The sequence below is a fragment of the Pelecanus crispus genome, chromosome 2, assembly GCF_030463565.1.
Source record: "Pelecanus crispus isolate bPelCri1 chromosome 2, bPelCri1.pri, whole genome shotgun sequence".
In the NCBI taxonomy this organism is placed as follows: Eukaryota; Metazoa; Chordata; class Aves; order Pelecaniformes; family Pelecanidae; genus Pelecanus; species Pelecanus crispus.
Genome location: NC_134644.1, coordinates 152,507,839 through 152,531,369, shown reverse-complemented (window position 1 = coordinate 152,531,369; position 23,531 = coordinate 152,507,839). Strand labels below are relative to the sequence as shown.

The 23,531-nt window shown below is 42.4% G+C and overlaps 1 protein-coding gene across 1 annotated transcript; it reads right to left on the bottom strand.

The window, feature by feature from the left end:
- Nucleotides 1-388: 388 nt before the first annotated feature.
- BAALC (BAALC binder of MAP3K1 and KLF4) lies at nt 389-23,068 on the bottom strand. Its single transcript, XM_075706402.1, has 3 exons — nt 22,903-23,068; nt 3,631-3,800; nt 389-493 (listed from the first exon to the last, which is right to left on the bottom strand). Exons 1-3 carry the CDS (start codon nt 23,066-23,068, stop codon nt 389-391), a joined length of 441 nt encoding a protein of 146 aa, XP_075562517.1.
- Nucleotides 23,069-23,531: the final 463 nt, after the last annotated feature.

Below are 23,531 nucleotides of genomic sequence, written 5' to 3'. Positions count from 1 at the left end.
GATTGTACGCTCTCGAAACCCTTACGACTGAAAATGTGGATTCATTGTTCATTTCCTGTTTTAAATTGCAATGAACTGTATCTCTCTTCATCCAGCCTCATCCTAATAGCAATGCAGAACAAGACATACACAAGGAGATAACATAGGGCTTAGCAAAAACCAAATGGCATGAATTTTGGCGCATGTCTGCGCAGTGCCGCTGCTTTAAACAAATGACATCTGAACGTCCTACAGTGTCTGCAGCTGGTTTCTACAAGACATGTTTGTGAAGGCACTCAGCATCAGCTGCCTGCTGTATTCAACATGGAACATCTGGAGTTCTTCATATCTTCACATTTAAAGTGCAGCGAAGCATTGTTAGGTCCATCCTTACTTGTGCTTTGCTTTGTTAATTGACACAATTCTTTGTTTTCCTTCTGTCGCTTTGTCTGATGCTTTTTGTAACAGTAATGGTGACTTCTTTTGTGGACATTTTCTGTGTGTCCCATTTACTCTGTGAAAGTTTTAAACACTACAGTGAGTTCCACACTGACAGCACAAAGAGTCATTGACAATTACCTCCTAATTTATGAAAACAGTTCTACTTAATAAACAGAAAGACTCCAGCATTCTTCACACAGTACTGTGAGGTGGAGCAACTTTCTCATTCAGCATGGATGCAATCTTTTATAACTGCTATAAAGGCTGTGGAGGCCAGTAGGCTTTGGATCAACCCTCTTGGCTATCATTAGCATCTCTGCACGTGCGTATTTTAAAAGCGGAGCAAATAAATCTAGTTTCAATCCAGAAATGGAAATTAGAGGTTCCTTTCGATGTCACTGGGAGTTGAGTGTGACTAGCCTGAGGCAGAATTTTCTCTATTTTATGTTTCTTAAGTGAAAATACAGTTTCAAAATAACACTTAGTTCTGCCTGCATGTAAGACCCAAGTACAATATATACCTTTCAGAGCTTTATCAGATTATTTCCAAATATTCAAAAAAGTCAGACTGTCTGAGGCATGCAGGTGCATCCCTAATTTAAATTTATCCTTCTCCATCACCTACTCTGTCTGCTTGTTGCTATAAGCAACGCACTATACTGCGCAGTAAACTGGATAGGTCTAGCAAAGCACACTCAGAACTGGGCTGATAGAGACACAGAGCTGAGTTAGGTGGGTTTGATTATTGCGTTTCCAGTGTTTCATGGGACACCTTGTAAGTGCAAAGAATGCCAGGTAAATTAGGCATCATTTACATGGCAATAATGCCAGGTGCAATAACGTCTGCTAAATTTCTACTGACATGAGTGGAAGGTACATATTTATCTGAGAGCAAAAACTGGTGTTTATTTGCTGGTGTGTATTAGTGCACATTTCTGCAGCCTGAATACATCTGCTCCTTTGCTATCTACTCCCCCAGTGCTCCTGTTCACACAAGGACTCTCCGAAGACTACACATATCATGAAAATCATACCAGGTAATTGTCAGTCAGTGACATAATCTGGATACCACCTTTGCTTTTGGGGTACTTGACCATTATATTGCCTCCATTGGTATTAGGACTCCCTTCATCTTCAACGTATTTTCCTTCCAAGTTGTTTTGACGTGACCCTCATGAGAGGATACTAAAATTTCCCAGCCGCAGCCCATGTCAAACCCTTTCCCTTTCGACACCACTAACTGTACCCTGTCACATAACCGATGGTAGGGGTAAGGCAGGAGGGTGCTTTAGAGCTTGATGCCTGAGAAAATGAGAAACAGAGAAGTAGAGCAGTTTACCCCCTTCTGCCCCACAGGCCGATGGCAGAACCCATCTCCTGAGAGCAGTGGGTGTTGCATCGCGTTGTATTCTACAGCATGTAAAGGTAAAAGAAAAACTGTAGTCAATGTGAATACTCAAATGAATAAAATGGCCACATTTTGAGTTGGGGGGAGGGGGACAGTCACATTCTCTACTCTAGGCTTCTACACTTTAGGTGCCCAAATTGGAAACCTACTCATCTTATACTTCCCTAAACAGTCAGTGGAGAAACAGAGCTTCAGAATGGCAAACAAGAGCTGGAGCCTAACTTAGATACTACACTTTCACTGTAGGAAAATATGTTTCTTTTTTGACTATAAGAAGTTTAGACAAATTACCTTCCTTTCTTAGACACCTGCATTAGATACATAGAAAAATGTAAATGCCCTACTTATCATCAGAAATGTTCTTTGCACTGGGTTGCAACAGTACAGATATATATTACTGAATATATCTTAGCTAGAAAAAGGCAGGAGGATACATTCAAAGCCATAGGGTCCCAGGTCAGGAACCCACACTTCACTGACTAGTCCCATTACAGACAACACTCACGTTATTAATATGTTGTGGGAATTTGCCCATACTTCCTAGTAAGTTTAAATACAGAAGTAATTTTTCAGTCACTTACAAAATTAGACAAACAATTTTCTCCAACAATATGTCAGGTATACACTATAAGTCTCAAGTGTGGCCAAGTCTTTTTCAAACTGGATTAATAATTATGTTAGTTGTGTTCAACCATATCCAACCTGACCCATTCATTTTTCTGTGTGGGCTAGTGCCTATGACAGGCATTTATGGTTTTCATTTACAGCAAACCCATGGCTCTAGATGTCATGTTGCTGCAGAATATGTCCCTATACATCTGGAGCTGTGGCATCTCATGGAAAGATACAGCAGGATCCATGTCACCAGGGATTATTTCTGTACTACAGCAGTACAAAAGATAATACAGCGAAGGTATAAAATAAACATACATGAACCAATGTGCTGTTTGTTAGCAAATGCAAAGTGCAGTTCAATCCAAATTCCCCTTTTCATTTGCTCAGTCCCCCTGGGTTTAAATTTGCCTCTCTCAAGAATGTGATTCCCAAGAGGGGACAGCTTCTTATGGGGTGGGTGTAGCGGTTCCACCACACACCATGCTGAGAGGTCTTCCCATCCAAGAAACCGAGGAAATGGTAAACCAGCTGTAGGGTTTGGATCTGCAGCAGCTCAGCAGGTGCTACACAAACAGGGCAGTGGGTGGAAACCTGTGGGCTACAGGCAGGTAGGCAGCTAGAACAGGAGAATTTTGGTCTAGCCCCAAACCTTGGGTGTTCGAACATTGTTGTTACACTGGATGATCCTTCTGCAAAGTATACAGTAGGTGAGGGGAAGAAGAGGGGAGGATCTGATCCAAAGCCTACTGAAGTTATTGAAAAGAGTCCTATTGACTTTTTCAGGCTTCGCATCCAGCCTTGAATGAACCAGAGTTTGTGCAGTGCACATAATTTTAAAAAAGCAGCAATTAAGGAAAAACATTCCCTTTCAGATAATTAAACAGTTTGTACAACACATGCCACATGCATAGACTGAGCTAAAAAAAAATAAGTGTGGGGTTTTTTTGCTGTAACAAGTGTGTGTGTTACTCCAATTGCTGAATAAAACATCAATTTTGTGGCCATTCAGGCGTGAAGTGTTGTCAGAGGTACTAGGCTCAGTCATGCTGTGGCTGTGGTGCAGCCATTTTCCTCTTATCCCAAGGCATTAAATACAGTTTGACTGCAGCGAGGAAGACTGTCATACAAATAAGTTTGACCTGGTTGAAGCTAGTGCTGAGCATCAGGGAATGTAATTTTACTCTTACCTCTGCTGCTCTGAAGCCGTTCTGTCTCTGCATCGTAGCTCCCGCACCACGGACCATGGGGTTCACACACTGAGGACCACTGTTGTTCCTCTTCTCGGTGTTCAGTGTTCCAGCTGTGGCTGATGCTGTAGTTACACCTGCCTGAGCTGATTTTCCATCCTCCAGAACACCTAGTAGGGACACATGAAATTGGGGAATTAATACTGAGGAGTAGTTTATAACTGCAGCTCTGCCTTCCCTCTATTTCTCCACTTTATCCTCACACTTTCCATTATTTGGCCTTTCTCCTATAGTCCACTGCTCTTTGAAACACTGGCTCACAAAATGTGGAAAACTGGTTAATGAGTACATATCAGTAGCCTTTTGGTCACCTGCAGATCTCCATTGGCTTCTCCAAACACACAGCTGCTTTCATGACCCTGGATTAACTAAGGACCCAGAGGGAGTCCCCTTAAATCTGTCTCAGTTCTGGTAAATGAAGGGGTTAGATGCAAGCATGACAGATGAGACTGATATGGATGGAGAGATTGCTCCATTTATGGCCTTGAACATTTTTTTAAATCAGAAGTTGAGGAAAGAAATTCAGGAAAAGTATATTTCATACAGTTTTGACTATCAGTAATCAAATTATTAATTTGCTTTCTGCTCCAGCTCTGTGGATAAGGTATGCATTCTACAATATGATATTGGCCAGCCTAAAAGAATTTTCTCATCTTGTTGCATTAACAAAAATCCGTTGTCATTTATAGTGAGTGCAGAGGACTGAACATCTGGTTGCAACACTGGGTCTCAAATCGAACTACAAAGAGCAAGTGGGATGCATGACTGTAGCTTTCAATTTTACTCTTGGCAAAGCTCATTTATAACAAGATTTATGTTCAAATAAAAAAACCCAACAGATTTACTAACTGGCAATCCAGGTATCAAAACTGGAGGAAGAAGCAAGGAGTCACAGATATGAAGGGAAAAATAAATATGAGGAAAAGCAATGACAATTCATTGCTACTTGGTGTGCATTGTGTCATCAAAACCTTCTGCCATGAGTCAGGTGGGAATTCAAGCACAGTATTACTGGTATTAAAAAGGAAGCAAAGTCCTGAATTCTTTCCCAGAAATCTGTAAGAAAAGCTGCTTTATCAGTAGAAAGCAACAGAAGTAGCAGCTTGCAAAGGCCATGACTGAAATCAATAGAGCTTCTACCAAATATCAAAGTCTTGATATTGAGAACACCTAAACCTGGGTAAGACTTAAGAAGTCTGGATACAAACGAGTCACTGCATTTCCCTGAGCTGTCAGAAGATGGTGTTAGAGTTTTCGTAAGACAGTTTAACTTGTAATGGTGGTCACAAAGAACAGTGCTAAATCATCTACTTTTTCACAGAAAAAAAAAACTTGAGTTGGAACTTGAAAATATTACATTATAGTCTATTAAAAAAACCTAAAAAATACCTCAGTCTTTGGAAGCTGCCTTTTCTGCTAGATATAAAACCTAATGTCGTTCTCCCATCTAAATCTACGGACAGCTTCCCATAAGACAAGAGTAAACCTCACCTCTCCTGCATCTCCCGAAAGTCCATACCCACTTGTATTTTAGGTCTTATCTTTTCCTACCACTCCACTGTGCAAGATGAGAGGCAGAAAAATGACTCGGTGTGGAACAGTAAGTGGCACAGACTGATTGATACCATAGACAAAATCAATTGTCAGGAAGGGAGATGGGGAGGCAATTAGCCATGTGTGAGTCAGGAGTCACGCGGTAGTCCACTGCTTCGCCTTGCAGTGGAGCTGTGAGAACAAGCTTCAGCACAGCTTTGAACAGGCAAAATGCTCTAGGCATTACATACTAATTCCATTAATTGAATCTTGGAAGTTTCAAACATATACGAATTATGAGTTTTTCCTTCTGCAGAGTCATCCTACTAAATTACTTTCCACCACGTGTCCCTTTGGCCATCTGGCCTCTAGGTTAGTCATCTGGGGAAGTAGCTGTCAGCTGAAAAGCCACTTTGTTTAAGCACAATTGTTCATGTATCAGACTGTGTTGCATCTTTTGGTCTCTCTCAGAACGATTTTTCTTACCTGAATCCATTTCTGGAGGATGATGGAAAATCTCAGTCCTGAAAATGGTATATTTGGTTCATTTTTTTGTCTTCTGTCAGTTTGCAGCATCCTTGTTGCATCCTGCATTGCAGGGGTGAGACATTTTTTGCAATATTTGTCAGAAATGAACAAGGTGTCAGCATCTGAGCCTTCCACAATCAATCCCACTGTATTTTTATACGGGTGACCTAGTGGTCACCTATCCCAGCAGTGCAAAAAGCTTTTTTATTTTATTCTGAAATATGTTTGCTATTCTGAAGTTAACAAACTTTTAGATTTCTTTTTCATTGGCAAACAGGTGATTTAAAGAGTGGGCAATGGTTTAAAGGCTTCAATCACTTGCTCTTTATGTCTGAGTGCTGAGCAGAAATTACAGTGAGAATGCCTGAGCAGTGGAAGTAAGCGCACAAGATTTGTTGGCAATTCATAAAGCGACACCTGTTTTATAGACTAGATATATAACACAAAATGCTGATTGCAAAACAGAGATGATGTTAAAGAAAAGATTAGGAACACATGTTTGGTTTTTAAATAACAAATATTTTTGCATTGCTGTTTGGGGTTTGCCACAGTACACAAAAATGAAAAGTTAACTTTCTACTTCTGTACAATCTAGAGTTTGCAAGCTAGCAGGGTGGTAATGCTCAGGGTCTTGCCTCAGTGTCGTTTAAACCAAGCTAACTTTCGAGACATTTATATCATCCTCACAGCATGGGTTTGGTAAATAACCTCCTTGGTCTTTCACTGTAGAGCTTCAGTAGAAATTTAAACAAACGGGTTCAGTAATGTTGTTTTCATTCTCATGTTCTCTGCCAGGAGAAACCCTGCCAAAAGTCTGTGGACCTCCTGAGGCCAGGGAAAACAGCAGATCCCATCACAATGCTCTGTCAAATCCATGTATTTTATTTGTAAATGAACTGGCAAGCCTAGAATATTCTTATGGCTCCATTCCCAAAACCTGAGTTTCTGGGTGATCACCAAACCCCCGCCAATGTGATGGTGACCTTTCCCTCAGGAATGGTAGTCAGGGTTTGGGGGACTGCCAGGCTGTTCCCATTATGGGGAGGAATGGGTGACAAGAGGCAGGTATTTCATTGCATGTAATCAGGTTTATTTATAAAGCACATACACGAGCATTCTCTCAAGGGATGTGGGGGGAATACCCAAGCAGCAGCCCCAAGTCTATCATACCAGCAAGAAACATGCTTAAAAGAATTTGCTCTGCCATGGCAATGCTTACTGTCGTCTTCCTTTTCACTGGCTTGCTAGGCTGTGCAGGCGAGCTAACTCTTGCATTTTTTACCAGTCCCATAGAAATCCTTTAGGCTACAGCTTGACAAGTGCTGTTTTCAGCAGCACCAGGGAAAAAAGGGTTATTTTAAACTGAAATCAATCCCTAGACTTTATTTATCATCCGATGATGCAAGCAGTCGGGCTGGCACAACTTGGGAGGTAGCACAGGAATCAGAACAAGGAGCAGAAAGCAGCTTAGGTTGGTGTGCTATCCGATAAAACAAAACAAACCCAAACCCCACTCATCCAGCTACACTCGTTCTTCTCATTAAGTTGTGTTGCTGAGCTAGCTAAATCCTCTGGAGGTACCTTCACATTGCTTCCAACTACCCCTGCGTCAGGGGACATGCAATTGTTTCACCTGTTTAGCTTGGATTCACCAAGGATTCCCGTCGTCTTACAGGAAAAACAGTGTCCCAAAGACTTCTACAGAAGTTGCCAGCCCAGAGTAAGATGTGATGTGACTGACTGATTACAAATAACCTATACAAAGAAACTTTACTTCTAAAATCTCTTTCATTAAAAATCTGATGATTTAGATGAAATTATGGCAGTTCAAATAATCTTTTGTTTTGTGTATTTTCACGTTCAAAATTTGAATAGATTTTGAAAAACCAACTTTGCCCAAGTTTTTTTCCACTAAAATGCTGGCATTAAATCACTGCCTTTTGTTCAAAATTGCCAAAATACAGAAGTTTTGGAAAATCTGGGTATGGACCAAAATCAACGGTAATTATTGAATTTTACAAATCAAAACTAAAAATCGCTCCCTAGGATATCTGGGTGTGTTTTAGCTGTTCCACAATCTAAAAGAGGGGCATGTAAGAACAGTTGTACAGTTATAGCAATATGTAATGAACAGAAAGCTGTCTAAAATCAGAGGTATCTCAATCCAAGTATAAAGACCAGCAAGACAGAACAAATCTGTCTGAAATACGTATCTTAGGTGAAGAACAACAGGCGTATTAAAGGCAATATAAATTCCTAGAAGAGGACAAAGAGACTAGAACATTACAGTTGTCACTACTAACACAAAAATAAGGGCACTGGTATTTTTAAATAGTTCATATAAACAGTATAAATAAAATTAGCTCTCCAAGAACTGCTACTACTCATAATTAATAGTTTATCCTAACATTGAATATTCAGACTGCCAGTAGGACACCAAGTTTTTCCAGTCTTTCTGGGATAACCTCCTACTCTCTCTGCTGTAAACGTAATCAAAAATTCAGTGTGTCCAAGCAAACATCAAAATTAGTTTTTAGAAGGCTCTGAACATTTCAATGCTTCTGTTACCTTAATTCTCTAAATTGTCCTTATTAATTAACCATAGTTATTATCATCACGATTCCTTGTGTTTCAGACTATTAAGTAAGTCATTTAGTAATCACAGGTAGGACACGACCATTTTGTAAAGAACAGATGTTTTCTTCATAACAGAATTGTAGGCACCAAACAGTACTGTTCAAAGGCATCTTTCACTTCCTAAATGACACTTGAAAATTTGATGCACATTCACCAATGCATTCAGAGAAATCCATCCGTGATGCCCTTTTTTTCTCTGCTGGCTGTAACATACTTATGCCATAATTTCTCTTTCTCAACATCTCCCTCTCTGCCTCACTGATCTACCTGGCAGAGTCCACCTCACTCCTCTAAGAGCAAAAGTCACCAAGTCACATCTCCTGCCATGTTCTACAAGACCTCTTAATATGTGCTAGCATGTGTTCTTTTGTCTACAATCCTAATAATTTTTAAATTTTGAATTAGTTTTCAGAAATTCCCATGCAGCAGCATCCCACAACTGTGAAAAGTGAAAATAAGATATAATGTACAGATAGGATTCATTTACATATCACCAGAAAATTAATTACATAATACTAAGGCCATCCCCACAACATTTCTTTTCTGTAAGCACTAGATATTGAAAGCAAGTTATTAATAATATTAAAGTACATAAGTTCTTAATACCTCAGACTTTTTGGTTTTTAGAAGATATATACTTAAAATTGTACTCCAAAAAGTTGCTCACAGATTTGCAAGCTTATGTCCCTTCAAAATAAAGTATGCTTAAATGATACTTTATAACTCTTTAAAACCATTTAAATGGAGCAGTCTAAGAAAGATTTTAAAGGAATCATTTTAGTAAATAGGATGTTCATCACAGAGAAGTCAAAGAAAATGTAAAACAGGGAATGGAAATTTTAGCCATTGGTCCTGTATTTCTGATTTCTTGTATTATAATGACAGCACTAGTGATAACAAAACTAAGGATAAAGAATGCATAGATGCTGCTGTAGTTCTTCATACAGCCTGGTTACACCTAAGAATTCAAATGATCCTCTACAAGAGTATCCCATAAACATGAGAGGAAATTTTCACGCTTAAAATTTAACTCCTTCTAATCAGATTTTAGTATGGAAATAAAGATGATGTGAAGAGGAGGGAAATGACATAATTAATTTAGACTGTGAAAGTAAAACTGGAGTAAAAAGCAAAATAGTGTCATGGATCAACAACTGGCACAGAGAGAGGGGGGAAAAAAGAGATCTAGGGGGGTCCATTTTGTGCATGACAAAAGATAAAGGCATGATTTCCTCAAGGCTTTTTTCTAGACTTTATCTATATATTAGAAAGCTAATATATATTTTCTAATGATCAAGAATGGGAGAAGGAACCAGATAGCAACACTTAGGGGTAGCCCTTAATTGTCAGGACTACAGGAAACTTCTCAAACCACAGGTGGCATGAAGGTAGGTCTGCCTGGATCTCTTTGCATAGACCTTGTCAAAAGAGCAGTATCTTAGTAAGATCCAAGATGAACTGAAAATTCCTGTGACTAACAAAAATCAGCAGTGCTGCAATAGCTAATGCTGGCAAGAAATTTGGAAGGGGTATGAAGCCTTGTAATACAGAGGTGAAGTTAATCTTAGCCAAAAGGATCAGACCTTTGTAGAGAAAATTACTCCACATGTGCTTGCCACGATATTCTCCTACCTGATTTTAAAGCAGCAGGTAGTGGCCAAAATTGGACATGAATTCTGACCCAAATACACTATAGATCTGACCCAGTGCTGTGGACCCTGTGCCGTCACATGCTCTGCTATTGAATAACGAGCACATATTTGTCTAAAGTGGTTAGTTGTTGATTAGTATGCTAAATTTGTATCTTTGGAATTGACTATGAACAAACCAGTAAGGTTCAATTTTCTGGTTCAGCAACACTCTTTTTTATTTATCATGTCTGTTATCTCATGAATAATGCATAAGATGCTGTTTTATAAAATGTCTGCATAATAAGATACTGCACTGTAAAAATGGACTCTGAGAAAACTCACAGTAAAGAAGAATTAACAATGTTATCACAACATGCAGTTGCTTCCAGAGGAAATACGTATTTGCTGCCATCACTGAGTTTCTCGCTTTTAATGCTACGGAGTAATAATAAGTACAGAGAGCACCAAAACACCTGTTTTCTGTACCTGTTTTCCTGATTTGAAACTATTCATGTCTGGGAAAACTACACATCTGCTGGCCTGAGCGCTGGTATGTACTTCTACTGAATAAATAGAACATAGAATGGCTCCTATCAAAAATGAATGGAGTGGAGGTTGTGACAAAAGTCAAGTTTAGGTCATTTCCTCCAAAGCAGTAGCCTCAGGGATGAGGCCAGATGCTCAGGAAATCTGCAATAGCTTTTTTCCCTAACAAGAAAGAATTTAGAGACATTCAGACATAGCAGAGAGTGGGTTTTAAGGCAGGATGAAGGATTGAGATCTTCAGTGGGAGGACCTGCTGCAGCAGGAAAATGTCACCAGAAACGATGTTTTGTATTTATTGAATCAGCAAATACAATAATGCAATACATTTACCGCCCAGACATTCAGAGAATCCAGAATGATTTATCTGAGCTCTAATGCGATGTGAATTTTAGCCAGTGAAACAAAACAAGACAAAACAAACGTGTCTGCATCTTCTACACATTCGGTATCAGCCTTCGAAATTCTGTGGAGTCTCTCTTTAGAGGTGCCACGGAAATGCTTCCCCCAGGGGCTGGGGAACAGGCAGGGGAGGGAGAGCTGTTCTCCTCACATGGAGCCCTCGACGAACGCACGCACGCACGCACGCACGCACGGCAGGTGCCTCCAAAGCCGACTTGAACCAGGCTGGGCTGAGCCGTGCCCCGGCGTGCGGCTCACCTACGACAGGCGCGGGGAAGCACGGCAGAGCTGCGTGCCTTCCTCCCCACTTCCATGGGATGCTTAATTGAACTTGGCTCACCTGGGAGCGTGAACAGGCTCTTCATTCTCTGTGTAGAAGGTATCTGCTTTACTTTCAGTGCTAAGGGAAGTAGGGGATAAATAAGACGAAATTCTATATTTATGCAAGACAACGGGCTCGGATAATGGCTAATAGCAAAAGGCAAATCAGACTCTTAGATTCTGATCTGACCGTGGTTTTGTCACGTTCAGGAGCCTTATGGAATTGTGTTCTTTTGTAAGATTATGGTATCAAATGTCAAATTCGGTACAAAAAGAGCTGGCTTATGATGAATACATTTAATGCTTTTAAATGACTTTATGCGCATTGGAGTCTTGGCAAAACTGGGAGACCAAGCACTACATTTTGCGACAGTTTTGGCTGGCAGGTTTGCTTGTTTTCCTATTTCTTGCCACTTCAATTCTGAGCACAAACCAAACAAGAGTCCTACAGATTTCTGTATTTCAAAACCTCTTTTACCATTGCCATTTTGAAATGAGGCAAGAGGCTCCTCTTTGTCCGATAAAAGGAATTTCTAAAAGATTTTAAAACTGGAATTTGACATTCACATGCATAAATAAGCATATGATAAATAGCTCTGAAAGTCTGATCAGATTTATTACTATAATATGAAGATTTCTACTAGAGAGTATTCAAGGATTCTAGCAGACAAGTAGAATACAAGAAGAGCAGCATGAAAGCTGCAAGCCTTGATATTCCTTACATGGCTTAATTTCCCAGGTACAGGCAGATGCTAAATCTTTGCATATTGGTATATTTTGATTTCTAATTATGGTACAGAATCATGGTACAACTATCTTGTAAACAAACTTAACAGTGTTGCAACCAGATCTATGAAATAAAAGGTGAATATAAAATTTATATTTATTCCAAATAGAAAAAGCACAATGCAACACTCTCTAACAATATGTGATCATGTCAAAACTGAAGACAAAGGATACTACACGAAAAATAGACTCCAGAAGCAGAATAAGGGGGAATTGGTCTGACCATGAAGGAAAGATAGGAAAGGTAAACTTTGGAAGAATTGTAATCAGGGTGCTAGGAAAGGACTTAATGGCAGAAAGACAACGGAGTTTGATGGATGAAGATACAAATTTGCGTAATGGGAACAGGAAAGAAGAAGTGAATTTTCACTATATTGTGGAATAAGAATTGGTAACATTTTGGAAGACATTGAAGGCTGAGTGCATTTTATGCCTGGGAAGATCACGAGATGGAATGGATTAAGCCATTTACCAGTGCCACATCATGTGCTGGAAACAGATCACTCATTCCTCCAAAGTGAAAAACTAACATACAAATAGCAAACCTCTGAAGTGCTTTTCACAATACTGCATTTTAGAATGATAGGCAGTGCAGGGATCTGCTTCTCCACATGCAAAGATACAGGCTATGTTTCAGTACTGCCCGTGAAAAATTCACCTTAAAAATGGTACCCTCCATGCACAATATTTCACATCATGGGTGTCCAAACTAAGTCAAGTTGGCCTGTTTTCCAAAGGTGCTTGCTTTTGGTTCAGCTCCTGTCTGACACTTTCCTTAAAATACAAAGGAAGAAGTTCCCATTACAGGAAAGCACGTAGACATTCATAGAATCATAGAATCATAGAATCATAGAATCATCTAGGTTGGAAAAGACCTTTAAGATCATCCAGTCCAACCATTAACCTACACTACCAAGCCCACTCTAGACTAATCAAGGGTAGACCAGACTAAACCATATCCCGAAGTGCCACATCTACCCGTTTTTTAAACGCCTCCAGGGATGGTGACTCCACCACCTCTCTGGGCAGCCTGTTCCAATGCCTGACCACCCTTTCTGTAAAGAAATTTTTCCTAATTTCCAACCTAAACCTCCCCTGGCGCAGCTTAAGCCCATTTCTTCTTGTCCTATCGCTAGCTACTTGGGAGAAGAGACCAACACCCACCTCACTACAACCTCCTTTCAGGTAGTTGTAGAGAGTGATAAGGTCTCCCCTCAGCCTCCTCTTCTCCAGGCTAAACAACCCCAGTTCCCTCAGCCGCTCCTCATAAGACTTGTTCTCCAGACCCTTCACCAGCTTCGTTGCCCGCCTCTGAACACGCTCCAGCACCTCAATGTCTTTCTTGTAGTGAGGGGCCCAAAACTGGACACAGTATTCCAGGTGCGGCCTCACCAGCGCCGAGTACAGGGGGACAATCACCTCCCTGCTCCTGCTGGCCACAGCATTCCTGATACAAGCCAGGATGCTGTTGGCCTTCTTGGCCACCTGGGCACACTGCTGGCTCATGTTCAGCCGGCTATCTACTAACACCCCCAGGTCCTTTTCGGCCAGGCAGCTTTCCAGCCACTCCTCCCCAAGCCTGTAGCGTTGCATGGGGTTGTTGTGACCGAAGTGCAGGACCCGGCACTTGGCCTTGTTGAACCTCATACAGTTGGCCACGGCCCATCGATCCAGCCTGTCCAGGTCCCTCTGCAGGGCCATCCTACCCTCGAGCAGATCGACACTCCCACCCAATTTGGTGTCGTCTGCAAACTTACTGAGGGTGCACTCGATCCCCTCATCCAGATCATTGATAAAGATATTGAACAAGACTGGCCCTAAAACAGAGCCCTGGGGAACACCGCTCGTGACCGGCCACCAACTGGACTTAACACCATTTATCACTACTCTCTGGGCTCGGCCACCCAACCAGTTCTTTACCCAGTGAAGAGTATGCCTGTCTAAGCCGTGAGCTGCCAGCTTCCCGAGGAGGATATTATGCGAGACGGTGTCAAAAGCTTTGCTAAAGTCGAGGTAGATGACATCCACAGCCTTTCCATCATCTACCAGGCGGGTCACCAGGTCATAGAAGGAGATCAGGTTGGTCAAGCAGGACCTGCCTTTTGTGAACCCATGCTGGCTGGGCCTGATCCCCTGGTTGACCTGTACTTGCCTGTGGAGTTCGCTCAAGATGAACCTCTCCATAATCTTCCCCGGCACCGAGGTCAGGCTGACAGGCCTGTAGTTCCCCGGGTCCTCCTTCCGGCCCTTCTTGTAGATGGGCGTCACATTGGCAAGCCTCCAGTCATCAGGGACCTCCCCTGTTAACCAGGACTGTTGATAGATGATGGAAAGTGGCTTGGCAAGCTCCTCTGCCAGCTCCCTCAGTACTCTTGGGTGGATCCCATCCGGCCCCATAGACTTGTGAGCGTCCAGGTGGCATAGCAGGTCATTAACTGCTTCCTCCTGGACTATGAGGGCTCCATTCTGGTCCCTATCCCTATCCTCTTGCTCAAGGGCCTGAGTACCCTGGGGATGACCGGTCTGGCTGTTGAACACAGAGGCAAAGAAGGCGTTAAGTACTTCAGCCTTTTCCTTGTCCTCGGTGACAATGTTCCCCCCCACATCCAGCAAAGAATGGAGATCCTCCTTGGCTCTCCTTTTATTGCTGATGTACTTATAAAAGCATTTTTTATTGTCTTTTACAGCACTGGCCAGATTGAGTTCTAGCTGGGCTTTTGCCTTTCTAATTTCCTCCCTGCAGGACCTAACAAGATCCCTGTACTCCTCCTGAGCTGCCCGCCCCTTCTGCCAAAGGCGGTAGACTCTCCTTTTTTCCCTGAGTCCCCGCAAAAGCTCCCTATTCAGCCAGGCCGGTCGATTTCCCCTCCAGTTGGTCTTACGACACACGGGGACAGCCTGCTCCTGCGCCCTTAAGACTTCACATGGTCCTTCCTTCTCCTTCACCTGCTCTTTCCTGTTCCTTCAGGATGTGGTAAAGAAACATCACTCATGTTTTAGACTAATTTCCAACACTGAAATTGGAAGTATTATTATCGTTCTCATTACCTAGCTAATCATACATGGAATTTTACGATGAGTAGATAGTATCATTTCAATTAATCATACTGAGGAGCAGCAAAAATATTTAGGCAGACTAAACAGAAGTCCTTATGAAAAGCATCTAAATGTACATAAAACTTGAGCTGAAATGACTCTTCAGTTTTGCTCACCAAGGTTCAGCAGCTGGAAATTGAAGCTAACGGGTCCAGCTAAGACATTAGACATGTATTTTAACAATGACTGATTAGCTACTGACCTAATTTACAAAGGCTTAGGTGAAATGTCGGCCACTGGAAAGCTGTCAGTTAAGTCTCAACGTCCCAAAGGTATGTTCCATATGGGAATTAATTCAGGAAGGACTAGTGGTCTGTATGGCCAGATGATATTTCCATCCTTACAGTCTATGAATATATGAAAGGATACTGATGACTTAATTGGTTCATGGTATGACTGCAATCATAAAATGCCTTGGCTCAAGCTGTCTGTATGTGAAAAAGTTGTCACTCATGTTTAGCATTCATCCTAAAATGAGGGCAGTAGCTGCATTAAAACCTAATGTCAGCAGCCATAACAATCTACTAGATAAAGCCATGAAATTTTTTTCGTCTTTTCCACAGTCAGTGCTAAACACTCAGAAAGCAATTGGGCACCAGCTTTATGCAAGTGGCAGAAATTCATACTTTTAACACAGCAAGTGCTTAAAACAGTACTGATGGCCCACCTGGGAAATACTAGCAGTTTACAAGAGTGACAGTTGCAACGTGAAGACAATATCCAGATGAAACGTACAGAGACAGAAACATGACCATATGCATTGCTAGGAAACTGGTAAAAAAATAAAAAAACCAGTCAATCAACAGAGGTATTGGCTGATTATTTTGCTCTTCAGTAGCTAGCATCCATCTGAAAAGGCTAGCCTGAATCCACGATCTTACAGGAGGAATGAGAGGCTCAATATTACTTCTTTTTCATCAGATGCTTAAAATTTAAAGCTCAGTCAAGCAAGCAGCAATGCAGAAACAATCTGGAGGGGCTCAGTGGATTCAGGAAAACCTTAAAATGGAAAATCCTGCCTCGCAGCCTACAGCCGCCCATGCTAATCAGTAAAATGTTGCTCCCCCATCTATCTGTTTGCTTTACTTTTAACCTGTATTTTTCCTAAACAAGAGAAAAGGCAGTGTGATGGTCTAGGGAAGTAATTATGCATGTACTCATCAGATAATAAAATTGGGATAGGAACGCATTAGTTATTTGCGTACAGTAATGGACCAAGCCACTTTTTTCATGCAAAACCACTGCCCAGAAATGCACGCATTCACACAGTTTTCAAAATATTATCCACGTGATCTAGAAAAGAGTGCTGCATTATGCGAGTCAAACAAAAAGCCTTACAATAAACTCATGGCTTTGATCATTCAGTTTCTGAGTCTTAACTATTACTGTATTTCAATTTAAGATAAAACCCGACTTTGAATCTCAGATTTTTTTAACTGCAATAAATTTATTTCATTTTTAAACTGCAGGAATACCTGAGAAAAAAGTGGGACTAGCGATAACAGTTCTGTTTCTATTAAGAAATACATTTCTATACCTGACTACAGGTACAGAAAAGACAGACTTCTGTCACTTAAATGCTGGATTACTGCAATATATACTCAACTTGGAAATTTTAATGCATGGGCAATGAGGTAAGTTGCACTCTGAACTGTGTTTCCTGTATGAAATACGTTACACCTCTACTTTGAGATTGGCAGGAGTCTTCAGTTAAAGCTAATTCCATTTTTAAGTGTTAGTTTTGAACTATACATTCCTAAACTGGAAAATACAGGATTAGAACTGGCCAGAAAGTCTAAAATCATTCCTGAGGAAAAGAAAAAATAGCTTTAAAGTGTCCTGAATCAGGATACAAAGGGGGGGGGGGGGGGGGGGGGGGCGGCGGCGGGAGGGGGGGTGGAGAAGAGCTTTTTCCACAAGAAGAAGGATTTTGCAGAGCAATTTCCTTCTGAGCATCCTGCAGGCAGGACCTATCATTGCCAAAAACCACCGCTCTGGTTCCTGCTCAGACCCTTTCAGAGACTCTTCCTCCCTCACCATCCTTCCTCCCCACCACAGCGGCAGAGGGCAACAGCACTTCATGTAGTTAATGACAACCTTTTGGCTCTCAATAACTAAGAAAATTTTTCTGATGAAAGATTTCAATGCTGCAAGAAGGATTTTTTTTTCCACTAGAAAATTATCCAGAGTGAAGGTTCCAAATTATCTCGCCTGCAAGTCATCTCTATTGATGCTCAACAACCTTTCTCCTTTCTGGTACTGTGACAGCTAGGAAAGCCTTTCATGTAATTCAAGTGTTCGTGTAGATCGCATTTTTAGTGAATTTATTTTATCCGCAGGTAAATGACTATACTGGGGCAAACTCTGGGCAATCAATCCTAGTAGGTCTGCTTTAGACTGCAGGAGGGATTTAGCAAGAATGTTGGCCATTAGCTAAATGGGAATTAACCAGAGACTAAGAGACCTTGTGGAAAAGTTACCATAGTATATTTAAAAATACTTTTTATTATTTTTTTACAGCTTTTGCAGTGCTTTGAGAAAATAGTGCAAGAAAGTGCAGAAAGTGCATCGAAGAGGCTGCCAAGGAAGGAGCAGGCAGCTGGAGATCCCTGCCCAGCCCCTGCCGCAGAGGCATGGGGTGGCTGCTCTCAGCTGAGACACCAGGACCTTTCAGGAGGCTTCACACAGTACCTGAATGTCACTAACCACTTACCATTAAACAAGATTGAAGTTTTTCCAGAAATTGAGTCTAATACATCTCACAAAATAGCGAGCTGAAAGCTCATAATAGAAGAAATTTTCTCATCTATCAATTATTTCTACTTTAAAAAAAAAAATTTGCTTGCTATGGACTCTTCCTTTTTATATGGCAGTTGATATTTATTAATAAAGAATTAATTTAAAAATACTTCTAGAGGTGGTGGAGCGAGGTCACTTAGTATGTTTTGATGGGCCAAATACGTATCATCGACATTTTTTAACTGAATCGGCTGCACCAAAGTTCTTCATTTACCACCTGATGCTTGCTTATGCATTTCTGTTAAGCTTTTAACTTTACGTGTACCTGGTAAACGAAAGAGCAGATGACTGCAGCTCTGGTCCAAGCCAGCACCAGTTCCTGTTGTTATGGCAACTGGTGCTCACACAGCCTGGCTCTTGGCTGCTTCCAGCCACTCCTACTGTAAAGGATGGAAAAGCAATTTTCAAAAACTTCTCTATGAAAGGTTACCTCTGAAACCCTGGGTTCTGCATACTGAGTCTCGATCAGAGGCTAACTGCAAAGATGAACTTGCTCTATAAAAGTTCCCAGACTTGTCAGTGATCACAAAATAGCAGAGTAGCAGCATAAGCAAATCATTTAAGCCAAGAATTATTCATAAATGCACAACTGTATTAAAGACAAGTTGGGCTCGATGATCTCTCAAGGTCCCTTCCAACCCAAAGCATTCTATGATTCTATGCAAGGTAAACTGTTAGCCAGCCAGATTGCTAGATACTGATAAAATTTCTCCTGAATTCCTCTGATTTTATTTATGTATTTTACAAAGGACTCAATTCTACTCCCATTTCATAGCTATTTTGCAAATGTCTTCACTAGGGAATGAACCGATCCTAAATTGCAGATTCCATTCCTGACAGACCACTGATTGCAGCAACACTTGCTGATGCCATGAGCAAGTTTTCCTCCCAAGTGCATCCGCTGAGTCTGTGGGAAAACTGGATAATGTTTTTCTTTAATATGCTTCAGGAGAAAAGGCTTTACCATAGAAATAATGCAAAGTACAAAGAATAAAAAACAATTGTTTTTAAAGCCTTAGCCGATACTGTGAGTCAGGTAATGATAAAAAAAATAAACAAATGTTTTATTAGTTGAGGCACTGAACCAAGGAGTCCTGAGGCAATCAGTATGCAGCTTTTCAGTTCTGATGCAAGAGAATGATTTTTTACTTGGTTGTTACATCATTTAAAAATTAATTGGTTTTATTTGCATTTCAGGAACAATCTGCAGCCAAGACTGGGGTGGTCTTACTGTGCTGGTCACTGTTGGAAAACAGTAAGGACAAATCCTGTCCTAAGGAGTTGGCAGCCCATGAGCTAAATCATGATTGTGAGGTCTCTCTGACCACGAGGCCACATGCTTGCTTTATCCGCTCTGAGGCATTTTCGAGTATAATAAAGACAAAATAATTGAATACAGCAGCTAACTTGGCCACTGAAAAATGGAAAGAAATAGAAATAAGATGACTTAAAGCCTGCTTTAAAACAAACAAACAACAGATTTTGTTATAGTTGATATATATACTATATACTTTCACAGTATTGGTTTCTGGTAGGAAATTATGCAGCTCGAGTTACTAGCCTACACACACACACACATATATTTATCAGCAAGTTATCCCAATGTAATACAGCAGGGTATGCAAATGTGTTCCAAAATACTTGACAGTTTTTGTGCAGTTTTTGTTAATTCAACCTTTTCCTTGCGGTTTGCTTGTAACCCATGGTGACTGCCCTGGGGACTTGCCTGCTCCTGCAGATTCTTACTTCCCCAGAAAGTCATTACTTGTGCTAACACTTCCACTTAGCTGAATCAGACCCTCAAAAAGAGAAGGCAATTTGTGCAAAGGGTTGCAAGGATCAAGGAACGGTTACTAAGCAGAAATGTAGTCTATTATTTTCCCCAGCTATAGCCTACACAGTAGCTGAATCCTGTGAAAAGTTCTGTGCTTACATAGCAATGGATGTTCTTAAGAGAAACTGCACTGTTGTATGAGCTCACTGCGAGTCTTTCCTTTTTTCCTCCATCCTGGAAGCCACTCTCCCTATGAACAGTATGTACGCTTATCTTCTAGAAGATGTCTTTCAGTTTCACCACCCGCAGTGCTTCATGAAGTTATTTCTTACTTTTCTACCCCTCTTCAGCCGTATCAATTTACCCTGTTCAGCATTGTCAAAGCCTCAGCAGTGTTCTGCAACCAGGTGCTACCGCCTACATTCGTGGCTGTTAGTGACTTGCTGTGAACCTAGGAAAAGTTGTCTGTCTTATTTTAGCTATATTATAACAACTGATATTGTCCTATATGACTTCCTGTAAAAAATAGGGAGATTGCAATACCCTTTATTAAAATGGATGTAACAAATCAAGTAGGGAAGTGAACAAATATTCTAAGAAAGGATCAGTTGAAACAGGAAGAAAGGAAAGTGAAGGGAAAATTAAAAAAAACTGATGACTTCCTTTTTAATTTAATAATATTTTAGCTTTCAAAATGCTTTAGTAAAGATACAAACATTTGGCTACACAAATACATACAGTTCCAATGAGATCAGGCACAGAAGCTGGCTGACAAAAAGAGATGTGTATAATGAAATTTTGGGGTGGGATGAGATTACTAAGATTAATATACAGTAGTTACTAACCCTTTCCTCATTGATATGCTTGCTGATCCTGTATACCATATATTCTTTCATCCTTGAGCAATTTACCCCTCTTTCCATTTTGATGTCCAATGTCTGGTGCTGTTTTTTCCACTTAGTTGAAACGTGTTGACAGTCACCGCCACCTTTTACTGCTTTTGTCTTTTTCCTGAAACCTTTCCTTCATCCTGCCTCTGATTCTCTCTCTTCACAGAATTTCACCAATTTATTCCAAGCAAAAAATGACAAAGAACGACTTCACCCTCTTCTCCCCAGCCGCCTTGGGCTGGTCCCCCTTCCCTGCCTGCCTCCTCCCTTTCTATGTCCCAGTGACAGAAGTTTCCTACCTCTACTTACGCCAATGTCAGGCTCCATCTCCTCATCTCCCCCATCCTGCTCTTATCCCCTCCCTTACTCTTCCCTTTTGTCTCTCACTCTTCGGTAGTTTTCAGTTCTCACAGTGAAGTCATGTATTCCTCTTCATGTCTCAAACCCGTACTTGACCTCATTTGCCCCTCCAATTGCTGCTTCCTCTCCCTTTCATCTGTAAATTCACCGAATGTGCTGCTTCTAGTCCCTGGAGTACCTCTTCTTATTCCTTTCCTACCTCAAGCTTTACCCTACAACAGCTCGCAATGAAGTACTTTATGACTTTCAAGGCACTAATTGGGACCAATGTGCATTCCTCGGGTGCCTTAAGCTGCTGCCACCATGGCTGTGTTGAAGGGTGAGTCTCACCATTCCTGAAGTCCTACTAGTCCTTCCTTTCCTCCTATTAGTCTGTCCTCTCCCCATTCCCTTCCTCTCTAATCTCTTCTGCAAAGTTTTCTTGTAAAGAGTTTCTCTTACCCTAATCAGTCTCTATTGCACTTGAGTGTTGTCCTCTTCTCCTTATCTCTGGTAGTCTCATCTGTAAACATAAATTCAATTATCACATGTTTCTATGAAGAAAACTTACTGATCTACTTCTTTATCACCTCCTATTCAATATCAAGTCTCAGGCTATCTGGCTTCTGTGTATGATGTTTAGGCACCAGCTCAACTTAAACATGGCTAAGATAATGCTAAGGATGGGTACTGAGGGAACACTGTGCTGTGTCTTCATTGCTGGAGACAAGACTGTCACCTGTCATTCAAGCTTAACAGCTGGTATCATCTTGGACCTCTTTAAATTCCTTATATAATCTTTTTTAATACAGCATTTCATATACCAACTCACCTTCACATTCTCATAATTTCACATGTGATTACTACAAAGTGTTTCTTTACCCTTCAGGAGTACAACACAGACCCTTGATGACTTTTCTTCTCCCTCCCTGTTGTATTTCTGTCAGCGCAGAGTCATTATCTCCCTATTCCAGTTGACCTGTGATGCCCACCTTTGTGAATTTTCACTCCTGCACTTTCATGATTTCCTCCTGGTGCTTTGTAGCTCGCTATAAAAGTCTGCAAAGCTACTTCTTTTCCTCTGAAGCTGCCTATAGGCATTTACTGCTTTACATGCAAATTATAACCTATCCGGAGCAGCAACCATTTTCATGTTGTGTTGGTACAACATCTCACATGATGAATTTCTGGACCTAGATGGAGATTTCTAGATACCACTGCAATACATAATAATTCTGAAAATGTTTTAAACCCCAGATTAGGTCAGAGCTCCTCATTCCCTTTCCCATCTCTGTCCCTACTGCAGGGACAGTACGCACCTACGCGGGTGCACAAGGAAGCATGCACTGCGCTGACAAGAACTGGGAAATTCAAACTTGTAGGTCGGCTCCTGTGCAGCCCACCATCTGATCAGCTTTCTTTTTCATATATCATCCTAATTTGTGGCAGCGTGGAAGAAGGCTGGCATATCACTCCCTCTTCCTTCTGTTAAACCGAAATGACTTGTTTCGCTAAAAAGGAGCATCCCGCAACAAGAGCCTCAAAGACCAAGTTGTCTCCCCTTCTGGTGATGTTGTCACGTAGTTGGTGGCATTTCTACGCTGTCCCTCGTAACCAAGCACCGCCGCGAGCAGCTCCGCAGGTACTGGGGGAGCTGGCTGGAGGGGAGGCCGGGGGCGCGGAGGGCCGCCCGCGGAGGGGCCGGCAGGGCCGGGGGGATGCTCCGGGCGCCCCGCGCTGCCGCGGCGAACCCACGGGGGGTTTAAGCACGGACTTCGGCGTCTGCATGTCTTGGTGGGGGGTAGAAAAAGACGGTCTCCGAAAAGCAGGTAAAGCGGACAGGTAGGTGGATATGCACACCTAGACACACTCAGTACATGCATCTGTGTTACGGCCTTGCCCCTTCCCCACCCGCGGCGGGACCCCCACTCACCGGGGCGCGGGCCGCCCTGCTCCCGGCCACCGGCCTCGGCGCTGCCGGCCTCCTGCGGCGGGCTCTCGGAGTCGGTGTTGGTCAGCCAGGTGGACTCGGTCTCCCGCGTCCAGCTCTCGTAGTAGCGGGGCTCGATGGCGTCGGCCCTGCTGCCCCCGCAGCCCATGGCGGCTCCCCGCTCACTGCCGCCACCCGGGCAGCATCGCGCCACCGGGCAGGGCTCCACCGGCGGGCAGGGCTCCCCGCCGCCCCGCTCACGCCCTCCGCCCCATCCTCGCTCTCCCGGCTCTCCCCAGCTTTGCTCGCCCTCCTCCCCGGCTTTATTATCTCCACTAGCCCCCCCCCAACCCCAGCTATCCCCTCCCCTTCTCCTCCCGTTACCCCCTTCCCTCCCCTCCCGCTTTTCTCCTCTTTCCCATCCCACCGCCTCCCAGCCCGTCCCCGATCTCCCCCCTTTCCCCGGCTCCCCGGAGCCCCGGCGCAGAGGGGCATCGCTACCCCCGCTCGCCGCCGGCTCTGCCCCGCCGAGCCCCCCCGGTCCCTGTGCACGCCTCGGGCTGGCAGGCTTTCCCCCTTCCCTGGGTTAGGGATTTGTACGTACAGGATTTACACGTGTAGGCTGGCGATAC